We start from the raw sequence: 21886 nt of genomic DNA, 5'->3' as shown, positions 1-21886 counted from the left end.
TCACCCCTCCGTGACACCTCTCTGCGCAGGACCACCGGCGCGAGGGACGCGCAGACAGGCAGAGAAGCAAGTTTGAGGAGAAAAGTAGACTGTAGGACTGCGCGGTTGAACGCCAGCAGAGCTGTGGGCTGGGGAGGGCGCAGACCCTGGCCCTCTTCGACCACGACACCTAAAGGCAGGAGTTTCATTGCAACAGGCTGATATTTTGGGGACAGCACCTGACAGTGCTCATTTTCAGAAAAGCCACTTTCCCTGGCAGGTGACGGGCACCATGTTCACCCTGAGCCAAACACACTGGCGTGCCAAAGTAATTCCTCCTTGCTGCGGTTCCCCCCTGTGATTTCCTCTGCGATTTCTCCCTGTGCACCTGGGGAGCAGAGATGTCACCGCGGCTGCGCGGGGCTGGCGCCAGCAGCAAACGCGCCGGCACACAAAGCACCCTGCGCCATGGAGGCAGCTCCCGGGCACAGCACTACCAGCCCCTGACACTGCGCTTTGCTGCTGGAGGAACCAAGATCTCCCCCAAACCCTGGCACCGGGGGTTTATGCTCAAGGACCTTCGTCCAAGCCTCGCCAAGGAAGGAAGCTGGTTTTGCAGGCAAGAAAAGAGCATCTACACTACCCACATGCAGATGAAAAGCCCCATCTCTGTTGCAGTGCCTGGTGGTTTGGGGATGATGGGAGAGGCTCTGTCTCATCAGGAGTCCCCCCTTGGCCTTCAGGCGTCAGCAAGGACTTGGCGGGGGTGAAGGAGTTCAGCAAAATTTTGAACAAATCATAAATCTTCGCACATTTCCAATTTTGAGGAGTTTCTGGATTTTTCCTGACTACAATCTCTTTTTTCTTTAAATCCAGTTGTACGTGACTGCTACCTCAAATTCTTGTTGCAAAATCAAAGTGTCGGGGAAGCACTTCTTCATTTTTTTTTTTGTATGGTTTCAAGCTTGCCAGGGCTGGGATGTTGCTCCGTCCCTCCCTGGCCCCGGGACAGTGGCACTGGGCAAACAGAAAACCCCGCGCAGCGAGCGCCCTGCCGACCCCAGCGCCCTCCGGCCGACTGGGCAGAAACGCTCGCGGGATGACGTAGCCGCTTACAGGCTGCAGAAAGCAGCTGATGAGTCCCCGGTTCCTACCCCAGAGCACGAATCGGGGTTGTCTGAGCCTCCGGACCCGGCTGGCAGGCTATGGAGGGGCACTGCCCCCTCCCTGTGTGCTTTACCAGCCCCAAACTGAACTTGCTCCAGCACCTGAAGCACAACCCGACGCGGCAGGACACTTCAGGAAGACACGGCTTTTGCTGCAAGGGAACTGCTCCATGGGGACAAGGCTGTCACACACGGAGGAAAACCTCATCTGTCTCACGCTGCCCGTCGCTTAAGCAGGCAGAAGAACCCGAGGGAGGGAAGAGCGTTGTAACCTGACAAGGTAATTAGGCTGAAACATGTCTGTTGACACAGGCAAGAAGAACGTGTGTTCCCGGGCTGCAGGGACCACAGCCACTGGCCTTTCCCGGCCTTCCTGGGGACAGAGCTGGAGGCTGCTGGGATCTCGGGTCTCACCACACAGCAGTGATGGTGGGAGCAGCAGGCTGTGGGCAGGGAAAGCCTGGAGCACCTGAAAACCTCAGAGCTCTGGTTGGACCTTGCAGAGTCCCGGGCACTGCCGGTGCCAGGGGCAGCAGGGAGAGATGGTCCCATGCTGCTCCGGCACTTGTAAGCGGCTCCTCTCCGAGATGCTACAGGGGCTGAGCCCGCGGTACCCGGGTGTAGGTGGGAGATGAGGAATATCCCGAGCATTTCCAGCAAGCTCTGCTGGAGCAGAAAACACAGCTATGAGCACAGAGGAGCACCGGGAGGTTATGCCAAAGCCTAGGAAGTGCCACAGGACCTAATCCTGTTCGCCAGTCCTTCCCTTTCCCTATGCCAAAGCGATACAGCTTCCCCAGGAGCACAGGCCAGAGAAGCAGAAGGGAGAGACAGACCCTGCTGCTGGGGGTCCTACCGTACTCGCTGTCCCCATGTCCCCCCCCCAGGCCAGCACCCGTGCCCCGTGAACTACCCTGCCTGATTGGGCTCTGCCAGGCAGATCTGGGCAGCAGCCGGCCCCCGTCCGAGAGCATCACAGACACCGCCGAGACGGGATTTAACATCCCCCCGGGGAGCTGACCCCGTCTGCCTGCAGAGCTGGGAAGAACCGGGCACCAAAAGTTTCAGAAGGGGAAGGAGAGGGAAGAAACAAGAATAAATTCCCGGTGGACGCTTTTCCGTTGCCAACTCCAGAATGGTTGCCACAGCTCAGCACTGCCAAGCACCTCTTCCTTTGCTCTCACACCTCTGGGGCACCCTGCCACATGGTGGGGCTGCCAAGGGTCTTCCTCCCGCTGAGCACACTGGAGCAGTCTGCAGCGACACTGGGAAGCCCTCGGAGCGAAGGGATTGTTGGCCCAGCTTGGCTCCCGGAGCATCTTGTGCAGGACAGGAGCTTACTGCTCCCCTCCTTTCCAGCACAGAGAGAGGAGCCCACACGCAGGTGACAGCGGCCACTCTGCATCCCCCGGGCAAGCCGGGCGCACGCTGAGCTGAGTTTGCCTCCAAGGATGCTTTGGAGATACGGCAGTGGGTGAAGGCGGGGTGCGAAACCACCCCTCTCCCCAAGCCTGCAGCGTTTCGCATTTCCCACGGTGGTGGCTCCAGTGCGGGGAGAAGCTGCGCAAAGACGGGGATCCTGCTGCTGGTCACTGCAGCGCGCGCAGGGGTAGCTGCTCCCTTTCCTGCCACCTTGGGCTCCGCTGCCTGCTGCCAGCGTCCGCGGGTCCAACTGCTGCAAGGTCAACCCACACAGTGTCCCGCTGCTGCCTCTGCTCCGTCCGACTCGGCCTCTTCCCAATCCTCCAGCTTTGTTCAGTTCGTCTTTGTTCAGTGCTGCCCCTGGAAGCGCCTCTGGCAGCGGGCGTTTGCTCAGACGCGTGGGCAAGAGGCGCTTTCCTCCGCCCTGGCCTTCCCTCTTGCATCCGTGTTGCTTCTTTGCTTACCTTTGAAAGCGCCCCGGTCCCTCAGTTCTCTTCCACCCCCCAAGGCCTGCTCTCTCCCAGCAGCCCGTCCGCCATCACGACGCTCTGCGACAGCGATGGGGCAGCAGGACCACGGCCTCTGGGATCCTCCAGGAATAAAACAAATCTTGGAGAGACCCTTGGTGGACCTCGGTCACCTCCCGGGAGGAGCGGGAGCGCTGCTGAGGGACGCTGCTGCGACTTGCTTTGCTGTTTAACTTCCTTTTCCCAAATCAGAAGTGGCCAAAGCAAAGAGATGGTGAATTCAGCACGTGAGTTTGTTTGCTTTTTCATAATGGAAGGTACAAGCCAGGCAAGGAAGAACATTCCCTCGCTGTGGCTACATTCGCTTTTAGTGGCTTTCAGAGCCGAATCTGAGAATTCCTCTCTTTATATCCAGTCTCTCTTAATACAATTTTAATATTCTGGTTGATCCTAAAGATGCAACGTTAACTATAGAAACAGCAGCAGAAAAGCATGGGGTACAAGACATTTTTTTTTATACAAAAAAAAATTCTTTTCGTTGCTTACAAAACATATGCAAAAGAAGCTAAAAAAACCAAAAGGCATTGCTATTTGTTCTACATAAAAAATCTCATAACTAATGTTCTTTTTTTTTAAAAAAGAAATATCAAGCTTAGGCACAATTTTGCTGCTGGCTGCTTGTGAACAAGCCAAGAGAACACGCCACCCCCTCCTAACTGAGTGATATGTATTGACTGTTCCGCACTTTATACTTAAGGCAATTTTTTTGTTTTCGTTTTGTTTTTGACAAAGTGTTTTGTTTTTTTTTTCCACCCCTTACGTCATGCCAGGATCCGTCCACGTGTGTCAGTATTAGCAGTACTAAAGTTTATGGTTCGAGAAGGTTGCAGGTCACACCGAGGGTTTTCTTCCTACAGATCTCTCTATCCAGAGGAACAAAAAGATCTACAAATAAAAAAAAAAACCCAAAAGCCCGAAGTGAGAAAAAACCAAATGAGACTAAAATTCTGCTCCTTGCGTGGGGAGGCTGCAACCCCCCTTCTGCAGCCCCTCATCTCCGCAGGAGACGTCAGCCCCGAGGGCTCCACGTGGCTGCAGCGGCCGAGACCCGAGCTCTATTCTGCCAAGACACCGGCTTTGTCTTTAATTATTTCCAGGGCAGCCCCGGGCACCCACCGGCACCGGGGACGACGCTGGGGGACCACGGCCCTCGCTGATGGGGGTCACCGCTCCTGGATCTGCTCAATCCCCCGCCGACATCCCCACACCGCTTGGGCCAAACAGGCTCCGGCTACTCCTGGCCAAGCACGGGGTTTCCTTAGAAACGGGGACAGCCCAGCAGAGCCTGCGCCGGCCACAGTCTCGCGGGGGGGAATTTTCACCTTCTGTGTCTTTCTCGGCATTTCTGGGACCTGCCCGATCCCTCCCATAGGGCCACTGGGCAAAACTGGGGAGGTGCAGAGCAGCGCGGAGCTCACGCAGGGCGGTGAGAGCCCCGAAACCCTCCTGGCTACAGGGCTGCCCCTCTCCTGTGGGGCAGAGGCTTTGGGTGTCCACGGATGAGCAAACGGCATGCACGCGCGAGTCATTTACTTAAGGTTAATTAAGAATTACACTGGCTGGTGCCGAACGAGTGGGGCTTAGCAGCCAAAGCAGAGTGGCGCGTGTTGGGTGGGACCTGCAGGGGGGTGCTGGGATCACGGGGCGGGGGACAATACCTTTACATGTGTCCAACAGGGTTGTGACCATCTCCTAGACCAGGATGTGAAGCTGAAAGTGTCATCTGGGGATCTCCTACTACTCCGGACACTTTCTCCTCTTCCCGACGCTTCAAGCAGGCTGCTTTAGGGTTGAGATTGCGCTCTATGCCAAAAACAGCAAGGGAGGGAGGGAAGCAACCTCAGTTTGGGCAACAGCGTCGCGCACGGCAGCAGCATCCGAAAGAGAGAGCGAGGACACGAGTCCCAGGACAGACACACGGGACCATGCAAGGAAACAACCTCAGTACGAGCTGCTCTTTGCCTGCCGCTCCTTGCAGTGGCTGCAGGAACTCGGCCAGCCCCCTGCCAGAGCACAACCCCGTGCCCGGCTGAAACACCATGCCAGTTTAAACATGTGCTCGCTTACAGAAAAGCCCGAGTGCCTCAGCCAGCTCTCGGAGTCGAGGACTGAGTTTTCCAAAGCTGCTTAATGGAATCCGGGTGCCAAATTCCCATTAAGCACGAGGGGAGACGGACGGAGCAGCCTCGAATCCGCCCCAGGCTGGCGCTTTGGAAAGCTCAGCCTGCCGCGCGCTGCACCCAGGGTGCCACAAACACACACCCTCGCACCGAACGCAGGAATCACAACAGAGATGCCCGCGCACGCAGAGGTGTGGAGGGGGGGGGGAGAGAAAAGCCCCGAAATGCACCTGCCAGCTGTTACCATACCTCGTACTTGCTGCTCCAGGCCCAGAATGACCTGCACCGCTTGCTGTAGGATGATCAGTTTGGTCTGTGCTTTGTCCGTTTTTAAGTGCATCTGACACATGCGTCCCAGTTCTTTAAAGGCCTCGTTAATGTCCCGCACACGCACCCTTTCCCTGGCGTTATTGGCCATTCTCCTCTCCCGGTCCCTCAGATCTTTGTCCTCCAGTGACAAGGCCTCGTCTGTACTGCTGGGTTCATAGCACCACAGGGATTAGTCAGGGGGGCGGTACCGAGGGGGGGGCTATACGTTGCCGTGCTGGTAGTGCTTCTGGTGTCCACTGGAAACGGCTCAAACAGCCTCACTTTGCAAAGCCAATTCGTCTCGGGTCCCTCCTGGAGCGACCCGGGCTATTCGGGCTGCGCGTCACCCCTGCGAGCCATGCGAAGGTGCTGCCAGCACGGGGCCGGAGGGTGCTGCCAGGGGTGAGGGCGGGCAGTGGGTGCAGTACTGGCACCCACACCTTCTCCCCCGCTGCAAAATTTTGCCTGTTTGTTTTCGGCTGAAAACCGTACCTTTGCGGGGAATCTCAGCCAAAAACATCGGGTTCATCCCCCAGGGAAGACTTTTTGGCAGAAAGCAAATCCCTCTTTGTAAAATTTCCTTCAAAAAATTCCCGCCTGCAGCAAAATTCCTCCCAGTGAAAGTGTTTCGGGCAGCTGTGCCGCAGCCTGGTCCGGCACCCTAATGTGGGTGAGGGCAGCACCGGGGGCAGGAGCCAAGTGCCCCGGCTGCTGCCGAGGGTCAGTATCAGATGGAGACACTGAATTCAGCCCAAATCACTCTGGAAGGGGGTGATTTTCTTTTCCAGGCACGGTCAGGGGCTTTGGGAGAGCCTCCATCGCCGGCAGCACCCTGCGGGTGCCCAAAGCAGGCAGGGACAAGGGGGAAGGCAGAGTCGTGCTGGCAGCATCTTAAACCGTGGCCTCGCCCGCAGCCCATCCCCTCCAAACCCCCAATTTACTGTCCAGACAACCTTCTCCCCCAGAGCAAAAATTCTTGCGGGAAAGCCACCTATCTGAGGAGGGTCCTCGGGTGAGACCTGGCACTGGGACAGACTGTGGCCTTCGGCTCCAGGGGAACCCCGCGGGGATAAGCCTTCACCAAAGAGGGGCCACGGAGTCAGAGCCTTCCTGGATGTGCCGGGGGATCTGAGGAGCCTCCAGACGGTGCCCGACTGCGGGGAGGGGGAGCAAGGGCTCCCCAGGTGAGCACTTGCCTCTGTGGGACAGAGGGTTGCCCACTGTCCCTGCCTGCGTCCTCTCCTCGCTGCCTTTTCCCTGCTCGTGTCCCTTCCTCACTGCCTCGGTGGCCCAGCTGGCACTGCCACCGTCTCTCCAGCACGCCTGGGGTGGCCGAGGGAGCGGAGCCACCCGCCGCGCTGGCACCCGAGCCCACCAGCAGCAGGAACCCAGGCTGTTCCTCTGAATGCACGCCGGCAGCGGCGGTTCCTGGCTGGTGGCAGGGACATAGCTCTGCCGCAGCTGGGCAGGATGGAGCCGTATTTTAGTGGTGGTTTCGGCAGTGTTAGGTTGATGGTCGGACTCGATGATCTCAAAGGTCCCTTCCAACCTAGACAGTTCCATTATTCTACGATTCTATATCCCCGCCACCGGCAAGTGCTGCTGGTGCTTTGCGCGGCCATGCTGGGTCCCCCAGGTTACGAGGACACACACTGCCTTGGCTGCCTTGTGCCCTGCTCAAAGAGGGCACTGACCTGCCTGCCTGGCCCCCTGCTCTTCTTGCCCTTCCTGCCCCTTTAGCTGCTGACAGCAGCACGAGGATCCTGGTAGCCCGGTCTGGGCATGTGGGGACCCGATGGCCCCACGCCCATGCCAGCCCTGCAGCAGGGGACATGGGGGACGCCTCCTCTCCTGCAAAGCAGCCCGAAGGCCAAACCCACCGGAGAAGGGACACCTTTGCTGCCTGCGCTAACGCCTGCTGACAGCAGCACGGGGGGCTCAGCTCACTGCCCTGGCTGCCTCCAAGAAGGGTTTAAAAAGGGACAAGCGTGGGAGACCAAAGTGAACACGGTGCCAACTCTGTCTAGCCCCTGCCCCCCACCGCCCCTCGGCTCCTGCCTCCATCCGCAAGCAGCAAGTACAAGGTAGAGAGTGGGACCACCGAGAGGTCACGGCTGGGGACTGTCTGTAGGAGATCGGAAAGAACAGAACCAAAAAATAAAAACTCGAAATAAAAAAATAAAAAGGAAGGGGAAATTAAAAAAGAGACAGGAAAAAAATATACATGTTATGAAAGGCAAAAAATTACAAACTGAAGAGAGGCACAAAGGACTCCAACATCAATGCAACAGCAGAGGCCAGCAGAGAGGAGCACAGCCAGGCACAAACCACCGATGCGTGTTACAACAGCCTCTGCAGAGAGAAAGGGGGTTAACCTGCCACGGCCCCCTGTGCAGCGGGGCCGGCGAGCAGGAGCATGCACTGCGGGATGCGGGAACAAAGCAGCAAAGTCCTCCGGAGCGGGAAGCCAAGCTCTCTGCTTCCCTCCCACCGGGACGCGGCACCCAAGGCAAGCACGGGCGGCCGAGACAGGCGCAGGAAGGGAGCGAGTGTGCCCTGTGGCTCCAGGCTCTGCTAGGGACGCGCAGTGCTCCCAGCTCGCGTCGGAGATGAGTGTACAGGCAGCGAGGGCTGCCCAACCTTGGGCTCGGTGTCTCCATCCCGCTGCCCCTCACACGGCTCCAGTCAGGCCCAGGAGTTTGCCGGGTGCCCGCAGAGCCAGGGGCACAGCGGTGGGGACAGGAGCAGAGCGGGACAACGGGGCATCGCTTGCTGCTGCTGCGGCCGTGGGCAGAGACGGGCTCTGTGCTTGGAGCAGCCTTTGGAGAGACGTCAGATCTGGGCCCCCACTGGGAGATTTGATGGGTTTTGTGGTTGGTTTTTTTTTTTTCATTTTGTTGGCCAAGCAGCTGAGCAAAACACCTGGCTGCGGGAAAGCGAGGACGGCGCAGGTGCCCCCTCCGGGGACCGGCATGCAGCACACGCAGTGGCAGGGGGGAACGAAAGAGAGAACAGCAGGGATGCAAAAAAGGGGGGAAAAAAAAAAGAAAAAGGGAAAAAAAAACCAAAGGACATCAACAGCCTTGGGAACCCAAGGCCACAGGGGAGAGAGACAGTGCGAGGCACCACAGCACGTGTCACAGGAGACAGACAGACAGACAGCCCCGTGCCGATCAGATACGTAAAATATCACCACTCCGGGACCCTCACTGACCTCTAACTTGTTGCTCCAGGTTCAGTATGACTGATACGGCCTGGTGTAGGATTAGCAGTTTGGTCTGCGGTTTTTCGCTGTTTAGGTGGAGTTGGCACATGCGTCCGAGCTCTTTAAAGGCCTCGTTGATGTCACGGACCCGCAGGCGCTCACGGGCATTATTGGCGACCCTCCTTTCTCTCTCTCTCTCGGCTTTTTGCTCTGGGGGAAGAAGATCGTCCTCCTCATCCTCATCTTGACTAATGGTTTAAAATAAGAACGAGACAGGGACATTCCTCGCGTGCACTCTCAGCACTGGTCAACTCACAGAAAAGAAACACATGTCGAGGCACCGAGATGCCAAGCCCCGCGTGTGGCCCTGCGAGCCCCACGCTCAGACACAGGGACACGCAGTGACTTTGGAGAGAAGCGATTAAGGCTCTTCTTCTGCCTCTTTTTTTTTGGTTTGTTTTTAAATGACAAAGAAAGAAACCAGAACAACGCGATTAAGGCCTGAGCTTGTTGCTGGGAGGTTGCAGCGTGGCCTGGAGAAGGTGTGGGGCCAACACTGGTGTCCCAGTCTGGTGTTTTGGGAAGACGCAGCCCTCTGCCTCCAGGGCAGGAGGTGGCCGCAGTCTGGCAGAAGCGGGGCTGGCGCTGCCCCTCCGGGCAGCATCACCCTGGCGAGGTCTCCGAGCCGATGGCGAAGTTGCAGACAAGCCAGTGTGCTGGAAGGACCCTACCTGATCCGCTGTCACATATCTGGCTGGATGTGACAGAGGATACAGGAGCCCAAAGCAGACAGCGGAGACGACCCGAAGCAGGGAGGAAGTCAAAACCTTCCCTGCCCTGGGCCGAGGGGAGCTGAGCACTCGCTCTGTTCCACACAAGCCACAAGCAACGCCCCGAGCGACCACGCAGGCGGGTGCAGCTCGTGTGGGCAGGGCGCGAGCCCTCTGCTTTATGAGCATGAGGAAGCCCTGTGGCCACGGGGACGGGAGCCAGCAGGAGAGGGTGGCGGGGACCCTTTCTCGGCACGGCCCAAAGCGGCCGGCTGCGGGGAAGCAGCGGGAGCCTGGGCTGTGCCACCTCGGTGCGAGGACGGATGAGGCTCCCGTGGTGGGCAGGGGCTGGCGGGTCTGCGCTGCAGGACACCCCCGGCCTCACTGGGCCGAGCGCAGCACCCGGTGGGTCACTGCAGCCGTACCCCAGCCCAAACGCCCCCGGCCAGGGAACAGAGCAAGTGAAGGGAGAGACCTGTTCAAAGAGCACCTTGTTCTGTTCCGGGAGGGTTTCAGCTCCTTCTTCTCTTCTTCTGAGTTATCTGCCACTGACGTGTTCTCTTCGTCCTCCTTCTCTTCCCTCTTTATTTCGCTGGTTCCCGAGGAGACGCTGCTTCGCCCCAGCCCCCCTGACAAGCCTGCTGAGGAAGCAGAGCCACACACGGAGGTTGGAGGGGCCTGACCCGCATGGAGAGCTGGGGGGTCCCCAGGCCCTGCTCCTGCTGCGCTGCATCGCCAGCGCACGGCATCCCGCATCGCCAGTCCGCAGCACGAGGAGCCAGAAGGGGTGCTGGCTCTGCCCTGCCACCACTCTCCGTCCTTCTCCTCCAACCCCAGGCCCTCCAGAGTCAGAGCCCAACATCCCCACCAGCAGAGCAGGGCCCAGGGGGCTCTGTGCACCCACAGCTGGCAGGAGGGACAGGAACATGTGGATCAAACCTCCGGAAAAGGCTAGAGGTAGAAACTGCAAGGAAGCACCAGCCTCGCAAGAGCACCCATCTCCCCCCAAGGCTGCTGCTGCACAGGGCTGGTCCTCACGGGTGCCCCGAATCCCCCCCGGCAGCAGGTGAGCTTCAAGCGTGCACGCGTGCAGAGCTGCCTTACCGCTGTACGTGTCCTGCTGCCTGCTGAGGTCAGGGAGTGAGCTGGGCTGTGACGGAAGTGTGACATGGTTGTGGAGCATGCTGGGGTTGCTGGACAACCCGTCTTCAGGGTGACCTCCTCCCACCTACAGCAGAACAAGCAGAGCAAGCCTTGAGGGGGGGGAAGTGTCACGGCCAGTGGGCACGGGGACAGTCACCCCGAGCGCAGCCGCAGGGCTCCGCAGACCAGGCTGAGGCGCAGCTGGATGCCCTCCCCGTGCACTGCCACCACCCAGAGCGCGGGCATGCAGGAGGGAAGAGCCACCCTGCTCCAGCACCAGCTCTGCTCTGGGGACGGTGGCGGGGGCACTGCAGAAAGCAGCTCCGTGCCCTGCACATCAGCTGGACCAAGCGGAAAGGCCCCATCAGTGCTGTTCCCCCCGTGCTGTGGCAAAGCCTCTCTCTGCCTGGATGCAAGGCTGGCACCCTGGAGAAGACGCGCTGCCTGGGCTGCATTTGTCCTGTCTCCACCAAGCACCAACGTTTCTGCCACCTTCCCAGTGCCACCGGAGCAGGGGACTTTGCTCTGAAGAGCCAGGACGCAAAGGGCGAGGGTCCTTTCTCAGCATTTCTGAGCCCGCACCCCCCGAGGCCTCCCTACGCCATCCAGGGACGGGTGGGACAGAGCCAGCCCTGCTGCAAACGCTCGTGTTTCGCAGCCGGCAGCAGTTTGCAACAGAGGACGGCTGCACGATTCATCGCTTAGTAGCAGAGCCCCGGGAGCTCGAAAGGGAAGCTCGTCTGGTTCTCTAGAGAGACTGGAGATGTGTTGCTGTTTGCTGTTGTCGGCAACCAGCTCTGCCAAAAACCTGCTCCTGTGGTCACCAGCCTCTGGACAAGGAATCACGGAATTTCAGAGTTGGAAGGGACCTCTAGAGATCATCTAGTCCCACTCCCCTGCCAAAGCAGGATTGCCCAGAGCACGTCACTCAGGGCTCATCCAGGCGGGTCTTGAAAGCCTACAGAGAAGGGGACTCCACAGCCTCCCTGGGGAGCCTGTTCCAGGGCTCTGTCACCCTCACCGTAAAGTTTTTCTCAAGGTGACCCTGGTGACCTCGCATGGGACCCCAGCACCCACATGCTCAGGGCACCTGGGACGGGTTGCACCCCCAGGAGCCTGAACGAGCCATCCCACATCAGCGCTCCCCACGGGCACGGAAGGACGCTGTGCCTGCACAAACGGCTGGGAGCAAAGAAGTCTTGGCGATACCTGACTCTCTCATACCCGTGGTCTTGCCCTGCACCGCATCCCTCTCCTCCTTCTCCCTGCATCCCCTGGGGACAGCTTGATGCTGTTTTGAGGGATTTCCATCACGTTGCAGGGAAAGAAGAAGGGCTTTCAACCACCTCTGCCTGCCCTGAGAAGGGGCACGAGTGAACTGCATGCAGGGCTAGTGCCCAAGAGCCACTGCTGAGCGTGGATTCCACCCCCCCTGCAAGAAGACGCCAAGCCCCTGCGCTGCCATGCACATCACCCATTCAAAGCTGTCAACAGCTGACCCGAGCTGGACCACGCTCAGCTATTCTCACGCCAACAGCAACGTCCCTCTGGATGCCAGGGGACCCAGTGCCACGGGTCCCTGGCATGTCCCCGCCAGCTGCTGCAATGCTTCCACACTTACCAGACTCGGGTGCCTGTTCCCCAGGGACATGACCGCGGCGGGGAAGGCCTGGCCCAGGCTGCCCACGGTGGCACTGTGGGCCGGTGCCGAGCCCAGGAGCCCGTGCATGTCCCCGTGGTTGCTCGGCATGGCGGCTGTCTGGCCCACGGCGTGATTCCTCAGCACGTGGATGGCTTCGTCCAACCTGTCTTCCATTTTGTTTTGCTTGAAGGACAGGACAGAGAAACAGGTCTGCGTTAAGGCCCGTAAAACCAGCGGCGCGCTGAAGAATGGCTGGCGGCAATCATGCACTCAGCTACGGCAGGGCAGGTACGGGGGGAAATAAGCCCCCGAGCCCTTCAGTGCCATCCCCTAAGGGTCACACAAGCGGAACTGCTCAGGAAAGGGAGGCAGAAACCAGGCAGAAATCTGTTCGGCTGGGTCAGACCCACAGGACGTGAATGGGCCCGAAACAGGGGGAGGGTGCAAGGGTCTGCCCGCCAGGCGCTGGGCTGGGGGAAGCTGTGCCCCACTCTGCTCAGCTGCTCCCAACCAACCACCTTCCTTCAGGCCCCAGACATTTGGGGGAGACGACTTTACCCAAAAGCCCTTTCCCGCCAGGCGCACAAGGGATGGAAGAGAAAAAGGAGAAGGCAAGATTTGTCGGCGACACTTACTAAAGTGTGGAGGCTCCCTTCGTAGCTGGGAGATAAGGCACCCTGTCCGCTCGCTCGCGACCACTGGGATGTGCCTGTGAACAAACGGGGAGAGCTTGGGACTGGGCACAGCTGCCACTAGATGGGGCTGGAAGCTGGGCCACCATGCTCTGCATGGGCCACCATGCCACGCACGGCATCGCATGGGCCACCACGGCACCGCATGGCACCGCATGGGCCACCAAGGCACTGCACGGCACTGCGTGCTCGCCTGTGCTCTGCCTCAGCGGGAAACTGAGCTCAGGCCGTCAGACCCCCAGCGGTTTTCCCATGTCTCCCACCCCGGTGAGCGGCCGGCAGCACACACTGTGCTCGCCCCGACCCCAGGGCAGCAGCAGGCTGGTACGCGTGCGCTGCTCTGCTCCCCGAGGAGCCTCGGTGCCAGCTCTGCTGGGCAGAAACGAGACCTCTCTTTGCCATCCAGGAGCAGAGACGGGCTTTCACTGGGCACTGAAAGTGGTTTTTAACTAGTTGGCTGCTTCCCAGTTCCCACTGCACTCCTCCCCCGGGAGATAAAACCAGGGACAAATTCTCCCAGCCTCTCCAAGACGTCTCGGGGTCTGTTTGAATGGCAGGAGCGGGTCCCAGGGGGTGGCAGAGATGCTTTAACTCAAGCGTGCAGTGGTGCTACCACGTGGGCCAGGCTAAAACTCCTAAAACTCCTCTGCAGGGGCAAAGGCAGGCGCAGGCAGCACCATCGCCCTCGCACCCGCCGTGTTCACCCACCTGGGCACCGCTCGGCTCCGAACGGGGAAAAGCTACAGCTGATTAAAGCAGACGGACATGCAACTGCACAGGGAGATTTAAAAATTTTCTTCAAGTTGGCTTGTTCTGCCTCTTTACTCTCCCGCTTTTAAAAATAAATGGGATTTGGCAAGATTGCCAAAAGTGTCTTTAATGAGGGTTTGGGGCTGGTCTGGGAAGAGCCCTGCCTCGGGCCTCCTGAAAGCAAACCCCGCATCCCCCTCTACACACAGAGCAACGTTTCTCACCTACCTGCAAGCCCCTGCGGGGAGCCGACCGGTGTGGAGGGGTTTGACGAGAAGTTATTGCTAGAGTGATCGGGGGAATAAATCTGGAGCGAGAGAAGCAGGGCACAGTCAGCAGCGCCCACCCCTGCCACAGCTCTCCCCCTCCCCAGCACCGCCACCAAGCGAGGACCACCTGACGGCACCTCCCTTCCCGTACCCGCACCACGGCCCAGCCCGCTGGTCCCCCATTAACGCCGGGACTCTGTCCTCACTGCCACCACCCCTGCAGCCACTGCCTCCGGTCGTCAGGTCCCACCTCGGAGGGAAGCGGGAGCCCCAAGAAATTATTGCAGGGTGCAGTGCTGGGTGCCCCTCTGCCGCCATGCGGAAGCAAACGCCCCTGCACTGAAGGGGACAGAGGCAACCCCAAGCTCTGACAGCCCAGTGGAACCAGCGCCTTCCAGTTTGAACCAGCACACGCAGGGCTAGAACTACTGGGACCTGCAAGTCCTGCTACGAGGGCTGCGTAGGGTCATCTTGCCAGACCAGTACCAGGCTGGGCGGCTGCAGAGCCAGCTCGTGGGCATCGGTCTGTGAGGCCACCATAATGTGCAGTGCCTCAGTTTCCCCATCTGCCAGAAGGTGCTTTTGCACAGCGCCAGGACTCAGGATGGCAGCACGCAGAGGGGAAAAATCCTCCCCTCAGAGGCTGACATGTTTCTGGGGGGCGTTCACCCAAACTTCTCAATGTGTCCATCCTCCCCGCAGCCTCGAGGGCCCCTGTTACAGAAGGGAGGTCCAACTGGGTCAAGGATCTGCAGAAACTCTTACTGAAGCTAATGCCTTCCCGAGCGCGTCTCCCGAGCTCCCAGCTGTGGTTCCTCTGTTACCTGCCGAGAGAGGACACAGATGTCACTGCCAGGGCACCAGAAACCAGCAGGACAAGGCACCTGTACGAAACGTTCTCTGGGACTGTCTGCTCCGACATTGAAATTTCTTGCTCTTACTGCTTTACTTGAAAATCGAATGGATGCCCAGCTCTGAGCAGCCCGGACGAGGGCACGCGCGCCCTGGCAGCTTTTGTGGGGCTGCAGGAACGTCTTTATAAGATGCTGGGTCAAAGGCATCATGCCATCAACAGCGATCAAGTGTCTCCGCTGCAGCACTGCCCATTTTCACCGGGCATCTTAAGCCCCTGCAATCCCAAACTTGCTTCCCCTCCTCTAACCAAGGGTTTTTCTATGAATCAAGGTCAGGATCCTCCATTTCCTGGGGAACATCAGTTCATTTCAGTAACAGGTTTTGTAACAGGTTCAGCGGGGTTAGAGATTAAAGCACTCGGGGGTTTAACGCGGTATCCAAATGCAGCACAAACATTCCTATTCCAGATTTAGATGAACGGCTTCGCGCATACCCCCACCTTCCCGCAACTCGTTTAAGCCACGGCACCTCCAAGAGATAATGTCGCAGATCCTGGTCTCCTCCCAGATCCAGCAAGCCCCGTGTCAACCCCGAAGGCAGCACCCCGTCCCCCTGCTCCAGCCCGCCTAGGGACCCAGCAGCAAGAACCTCGCTGCGCCTCCATGCAGTAACTCCGTGCACGGGTGACACAAGGGCTATAAAGTGCCCCGGTGCATCGGGCACAGACACCACAGCCTCGGGCACCAGCGGTTTGCACAAGACTTTGATTTTCAATTTAAGCCATAGCAGTGGAGCGAGGGGGTGATGCTGGGACCACCGCCTGCCTGGGGGCCGTACGTACCCATCATACTGTCCGTCCCGCTGATGGGGGGCGTGTGGCTGGAGACACCGTAGGGCGTGGAGGCAGAGGAGAAGCCAGACACAGAGGGGAGTCCGCCGTTAACCTCTCCTGAATGAAGCTGGTAGTTCTAGCAGAGAGGGGGAGAGAGGTGAGAGGTGCCCTCGAAAGGCTGCCGGGCTTCGGCGTCCGGGCCAGGACCTGTCAGCAGCTGCCCCAGGCCGACAGCTATGGGAGGAGGTGATGTGCCACCACCAGCCGGCCGAGCAGAGCCCCCAGCCCGCCCGCGGGGCAGCGTGGGGACGCGTTACCATGCGTTCGTGCTGATGTAAACTGTTGAAGCCACTGGACTGCGGGAGCGGGGAGGAGGAGCTGCCCAGCATGGCACCGTAACTCGACTGGCTCATGGCACCCGGTGAACTCCACAGGTCTGGCGAGTTATGGAGCCCGTCTGGAAGGAAAACCAGAGCTGAGCGGGGCAGAGACACCAGCGTGTGTCCCACAGCCCACATGGGGCTAAGTCAGCCTGGGCTGAGGGGCTGCGTCTGTCCCCATCGTGCCCTGCCTGTGCTGAGCATCACCCACTGCGCAAACCAGAGCCGTCTCAGGGCTGTTCCATGTCTCATGCACTCCTGCCCTGAGCCCCCTCCATCCCACATGCCGTGCAATTCCTCCCGTTGTTCATAACGGGCCAGGCAGCCCCTGCTCCGGCCGGCTTGCAGAATGCTGGAGTTGTTCATAACTCACCTGCCATATAAAAGGCTCCGGGATACACAGTGCTGGGAGGTTTTGAGGGAGTATATCCAGCTGGATCCCTGCTGTAGTCATCACCTGAGTTGGATGGATACACCTGCGGGGCAGGAAAGGGCTTGAAGAGAAGTGCTTGGCCACCCCATGGCCCCACATCCTCCCCGCGGGTCACCCCACTCTGTGCAGCTTCGTTTTTATTCATCGCAGCGGCCAGCAGAGTCCATCCCACAGCAAAGCCCGGGGAGGGGGAACCGAAGCAGCTCAGCCCAAGTCCCGGCGGCGGTGCCGAACGGTGCGGCTCTGCCGGGGGGCGGCGCAGGGGACGGGCACATCACGCAGACACGTCCCTCTGCCTTCCCGTAACAGCGCGGATCCCCACAACCCCCTCCACCAGAAGTTTCAACTCTCTGCTCTAGTTCCTTTTTCTGCGGTTATAACTTTTTATGGGTAACCACAAAAGCCATCGTTTCTGCGTCCTAACCCTGCACCCAAGGGCGGTGACGGGGATCGGCGAGGCTTCGGGACCCGCACTGATGCCAGGACCTCAAACCCCCCAGGAACTCAGCCCGTCCTGCTCGAGGGGAAACTGAGGCACGGGGGAAGCCGAGGGCTGAGCACCCCTCAAAAGGGATGTCCCACAAAAGGGAGGGGACGGCTCCCGGACGGCTTTTGGCCAGATTTCTGCAGCACCGTTCAGCTACGTTATTTAACAATGTATTAAGCAAGAAAAAAAAGCCTTTTTTTCTTTTCTTCTGAATTAACCAAAGCCATCCTTGAAAGCCCTTACCGAAAATCACCTCGTGCCCCTGCAAAAACATCCCTTTTTGGTTTTTTTCTTTTTTTTTTTTTTTTTAAAGCAGAAATTCATCACGCAAAGAAACCGAAATGCCACTCAAAACTACGTGAGAACTTTTGTTACGGCTTATTTTCATCCCCATCGATTCATTCTGAAACCGCATTTTTATTTTTATTTTTTTTTTTAAATACCTACGAAAGGCAGGGCGGGCGCAGGGGCCGGGAGGGGGGGGCACAGGGCCCCACGGGGGGGGGCACCCTCGGCCAGCTCTGCCTGGAAGAGCCAGCTCTCTCTGGAAAGGAAACCTGCCCCCAGTTTCTCTTCCCCACACCCAGGCAGCTCCCCCCAACCCCTTCTCACCCAGAGAGAAGGTACAGAATTGTTCTCTATTTCTGGAATGGGCCAGAACACCAAGAATGTCTTCTTTTTTTTTGGGTGGGGGTAATAGAAAATGGGGGTCTTCTTGTTTTTTTAAAAAAAAAAAAAAAGAAAAAAAAGCTCTGAAAAGCACCAGCGGTTGCGCTTAAATATATTGCTTCATGAACGCGATGGGGAGCTGAAAGCAACTTGTGGGCACCGGCGCTGCAGATTGAGCCTGGGGAGCTTGTAAAATAAAGCAAAAAAAAAAAAGAAATAAAAATAAAATAAAGAGAGAGGGGGAAGGGAAAAAGCTGACAGACGCTGGCAGCTGCCCTTCGTCCCTCACTCGAAAAAGAAAATTCACGGCGCTTCGCCTTCATGCGGCATGGCGGGACGGCGCCGGGGCGAAGTGGGGGCACGGAGCTGCGCGTGGGCAGCGCGTGCGGCCGGGGGAGAGCGGGGGAATGGCGGAGGCTGCAAAGAACAAGAATCCAGTAAATTGACTTTTCCTATAATTTGATTAAATAGCGGGAGCTGGGACAGGGAATCGAATGAAGCACGTCTAATAGCCCCGCGCCATCTGCCAGGGGCTGGCACCTGGCCAGCGCGCGAGGCAGCTGTGCGGCAGCGGAGCGGGCGCGGGGGGGCCGCGGCGAGCGCCGACATCCATTTAATAAATCCAGAGCGAAAATAAGAAGAATCAAACGGCGGGGAGGGGTGGGCTAGGGTTGCAAAGCAGGGGGGGAGTTCGCCTTGCGGTGTATCCGCGCTGCTCCATCCCCAACCCCCCCACCCCGTAAGATGCCGGCGGTCAGGTCAGGAGATCCCGGGGGGGCAGGTTTCACCCCAGGAGTGACCCTGGCCCTTCCAAATCTTTCATTTCCCCGCTCAGCGCATGGCGGGGCTGTGAAAAGCCGATTCTGCTCTTCTCTGCGCCGGCCGAGCCAGGCGCATCCCGGCCCATGGCCGCGGGGGAGCCGGCCGAGCCGCCGGCCAAGCGCCGCAGGAAGCAGTAAATCAGCGCCAGGTCCCCGCTCCCTGCGCCGCGGCCCCAGCCCTCGCGCCGGCGGCGGCCTCGGGGACCTCCAGGTGAGGTCATTTCCTCCGGTTAAAATTGCCAGCGCAGCGAGAGAGCGGCTTGAAAAGCCCCAGTGCTGGGATTCGGCAGGGCTTTGTGGCGTTGGGGCCGTTTTTTTTTTCCTCCCCCGCTCCCTGTTTTTCTTGCTTAAACGCAGGATCCGGGGTGGGACTTCAGGCAGACTAACGCTGAAGAGCGCGGTGACCAGACTGCAAATTCGCAGGCTGAAACGGCTCCCAGCCGCCACGCTCGCTGCGGCAACAAAACCCTGCAGGAACCGACTTGCACAAAGTCCCTCCCCGGTTTCCTCCGGCAAAGCCGCTCGACGGGGGCTCGAGGCGGGGGGGGTCTCATCCAGCCCCTGGTCCTGTGCTCAGACACACCAGCCCACGGGGAACGCAGCCACCGGCACTAACGCGGCTGCCCGGGCACGGGGAGGCTAAAGGGGCTCCGAGTCCTGGGGGCCAGCCGGCAGGTGCCACCGCCCCAGCCCCGATTTCACGAGAATTAAGCCCAAAGCAGCGGGGTTCCAAGCACAGGTACCTCGTCCGCAGTCAGAGCCGCTCGGCCCCTGCCCGGTGTCACCTCTCCAGTCACCTCACCCCACCTCTTGATGCCTTCGGCAGAACCGCTCCCCTTTCAGCCACCCTCAACTATTCCAGCTGCCGGACCTCTCCGACTTTTCAAAGCAGCTCGGGAATTACAGATTAAAGCACTTTATTTTAATAAGATGCTGATTAACCTATTTATTTTGCACGGGGGCCAGCGATAACGCGGGGTGGGCTCCCGCGCAGGCGACTCAGACAAGACAGAGCCTTTGATCCGCTGCCTTTGAGGCCGGCGGCTCCGTTTGCTCCGCGCTTCTCTCGCCGCCCCGGTGCCGATTTCTCACCCCAAGTTCAAAACCACCGCGAGGAGCCGGAGGTGACGGCAGAGAGGGGCCAGCGGAAAGAGGCAGCGCCGGTCCCTGCAGCAAGAACGGGAGCTTTTGCGGTGCCAGGGCAGCCGAGGCGACGGCCAGCGCTTTCGGGGCTGGAGAAGCCCGTGTGCAGGTGTCGGCTCAAGACACAGGGAAGGGGCCGAGTTTTGGCAAACGCCAAAATGGTGGGAATGGGGGCCCTGCAGGGCACCGCCAGCCCGGCGGGCAGCGAGCCCCCACACCTTTGAAATCTGAGGCCAATAAAGGGCCATTTGTCGGGCGCGATGTTTTCCCCACATGTCGACCAGGTTTAAAAGCTGCGAATTTCACACAGAAACTCGACGCGGTGATAGAGATTCTGCTTCCAGCAGGTTTTCCCTGTTAAAACTCACTCTTGGAGCAACTCAGCACTGCATGCAGTGGGTCCGCAGGAACCCTTGCCCGCCCCTGGTGCCTTCCTCTCCCTCATCCTCCCAACATCGGCATCTCGGGGCCCGTTTCTGAAGCCGAGCCCGTGGTGGAGGTTACAAACCGGGCAAGGGAAGGCCACGGCACAGGATTTTCCCCACGGGAAATTGCCCCATGTCTTTAAAGATGATAAATGCTAAAGATAAATGCTTCAAAACGATAGTTTGAACTCTGTTAGGAATAAAAACGAGACCACTTGCTCACCCCTGGTAAATCACCAGACTGCTAAGCTTTCTTCAAAATACCGTGCACGTGGATGCACAGGCTGTAAAGAACAGTGGCATTCAAAAGTCCTGTTATTGGGTTCCCTTTAAAAGCCTTTATGAGAACCGCACTCACCGCACGGCCGGGGTCAAAAGGCACCTCTGGAGGTCACCTGCTCGTTTCTCTTCTTCTGCTCCCCTCTCATCCCTTCCTCTCCCTTTCCTTCTCCTCCCTCGCCTTTCTTCCCTTTCTCCTTTTCTTCCATCTTTTAACAGCAGCAGTTGAAAATTAGATCGGTGATTTAAAGCTGTTAAGTATTTGATCTAATAGACGCTGCTGTCAACCACGGGCTCGTTCTCCGGCAGACCATGGCCAGGAACAGTGCTCTGAAACCGGCCGCTGCCTCTGCTCCAGGCCGGGCTCAGCCCTGGCCGCGGCCGAAGGCTTTCGGCAGAGCAGTCCGAGATGTGGGTTCCCCGGGGCGCGGGGCAGCGGCGCCCGCGTCATGTTGCAGCAGCATCGGCTTTGGCAGCACGTGAGCAGCACGTCGCCAGCACAGCCCCCGTCTGAGCTCCAGCACAGCCCCAGTATGAGTCCAGCACAGCTTCAGTCTGAGCTCCAGTACAGCCCCAGTATGAGTCCAGCACAGCCCCAGTCTGAGCTCCAGTACAGCCCCAGTATGAGTGCAGCACAGCCCCCGTCTGAGCTCCAGTACAGACCCAGTATGAGTCCACCACAGCCCCAGTCTGAGCTCCAGCCCCAGCACAGCTCCAGCTCCAGCACAGCCCCAGTATGAGCTCCACCACAGCCCCAGTATAAGCTCCAGCCCCAGCACAGCCCCAGCTCCAGCCTGAGCCCCAGTACAGCTGCAGCTCCTGTCTGAGCTCCAGTACAGCCCCAGTATGAGCTCTAGCACAGCCCCAGCTCCATCCAGTCTGAGCTCCAGTACAGGCCCAGCTCCAGCTCCAGCTCCAGCACAGCCTCAGTATGAGCTCCAGTACAGCCCCAGCTCCAGTCTGAGCTCCAGTACAGCCCCAGTATGAGCTCCAGTACAGCCTCAGTATGAGCTCCAGTACAGCCCCAGCTCCAGTCTGAGCTCCAGTACAGCCCCAGTATGAGCTCCAGCACAGCCTCAGTATGAGCTCCAGTACAGCCCCAGCTCCAGTCTGAGCTCCAGCACAGCTCCAGTCTGAGCTCCAGTACAGCCCCAGTATGAGCTCCAGTACAGCCACAGCTCCAGTCTGAGCTCCAGTACAGCCCCAGTATGAGCTCCAGTACAGCCCCAGCTCCAGTCTGAGCTCCAGCACAAGCCCAGCTCCAGCACAGCCCCAGTCTGAGCCCCAGCACAGCCCCAGCCCCAGCTCCAGCATTGCCCCAGCCCCAGCCTGGGTTCCAGCGCAGCCCCAGCTCCAGCTCTCCTGCGGGACAGAGCCTGCCCGTCCCCCTGCAAACATGCAAACGCTCCGGCGAGGAATGCAGCCTCGGCCGCCGCACAGCCAGCCAGCTCCCATATTCCTGCAGGAACCCTCCAGCCCGCTCCAATTAGCTTTCCTGGAGATCCCATTACTTCTAGCCACAAAGACATTGTTCAGTTTATTCCCCCGAAACAGCCACGGGAGCATGG

At 59.0% G+C, this 21886-nt stretch overlaps 1 protein-coding gene across 26 annotated transcripts in view; it reads right to left on the bottom strand.

The window, feature by feature from the left end:
- Positions 1-930: 930 nt before the first annotated feature.
- The window catches only part of TCF3 (transcription factor 3), an 81119-nt gene continuing 60163 nt past the window's right edge, over positions 931-21886 (bottom strand). For 4 of the 26 annotated variants that reach the window (XM_074566157.1, XM_074566162.1, XM_074566158.1 and 1 more), the window contains 12 exons: positions 16435-16537; positions 15999-16138; positions 15691-15817; positions 14760-14818; positions 13954-14032; positions 12919-12992; positions 12263-12466; positions 10603-10726; positions 9974-10139; positions 8738-8976; positions 4753-4897; positions 931-3979 (listed from right to left, as the gene is read on the bottom strand). In XM_074566157.1, coding sequence (XP_074422258.1) covers positions 4755-4897; positions 8738-8976; positions 9974-10139; positions 10603-10726; positions 12263-12466; positions 12919-12992; positions 13954-14032; positions 14760-14818; positions 15691-15817; positions 15999-16138; positions 16435-16537 — 1458 coding nt within the window. In that variant the 3' untranslated portion in view covers positions 931-3979; positions 4753-4754. Of the gene's footprint in view, positions 3980-4752; positions 4898-5463; positions 5691-8737; positions 8977-9973; positions 10140-10602; positions 10727-12262; positions 12467-12918; positions 12993-13953; positions 14033-14759; positions 14819-15690; positions 15818-15998; positions 16139-16434; positions 16538-21886 lie in introns of those variants that run through there. The other 22 variants (XM_074566164.1, XM_074566168.1, XM_074566165.1 and 19 more) reach the window with 15 other exon arrangements.

The sequence above is a fragment of the Larus michahellis genome, chromosome 23 (assembly GCF_964199755.1).
Source record: "Larus michahellis chromosome 23, bLarMic1.1, whole genome shotgun sequence".
NCBI lineage: Eukaryota > Metazoa > Chordata > Aves > Charadriiformes > Laridae > Larus > Larus michahellis.
This window is presented reverse-complemented; position numbering and strand designations above follow the sequence as displayed.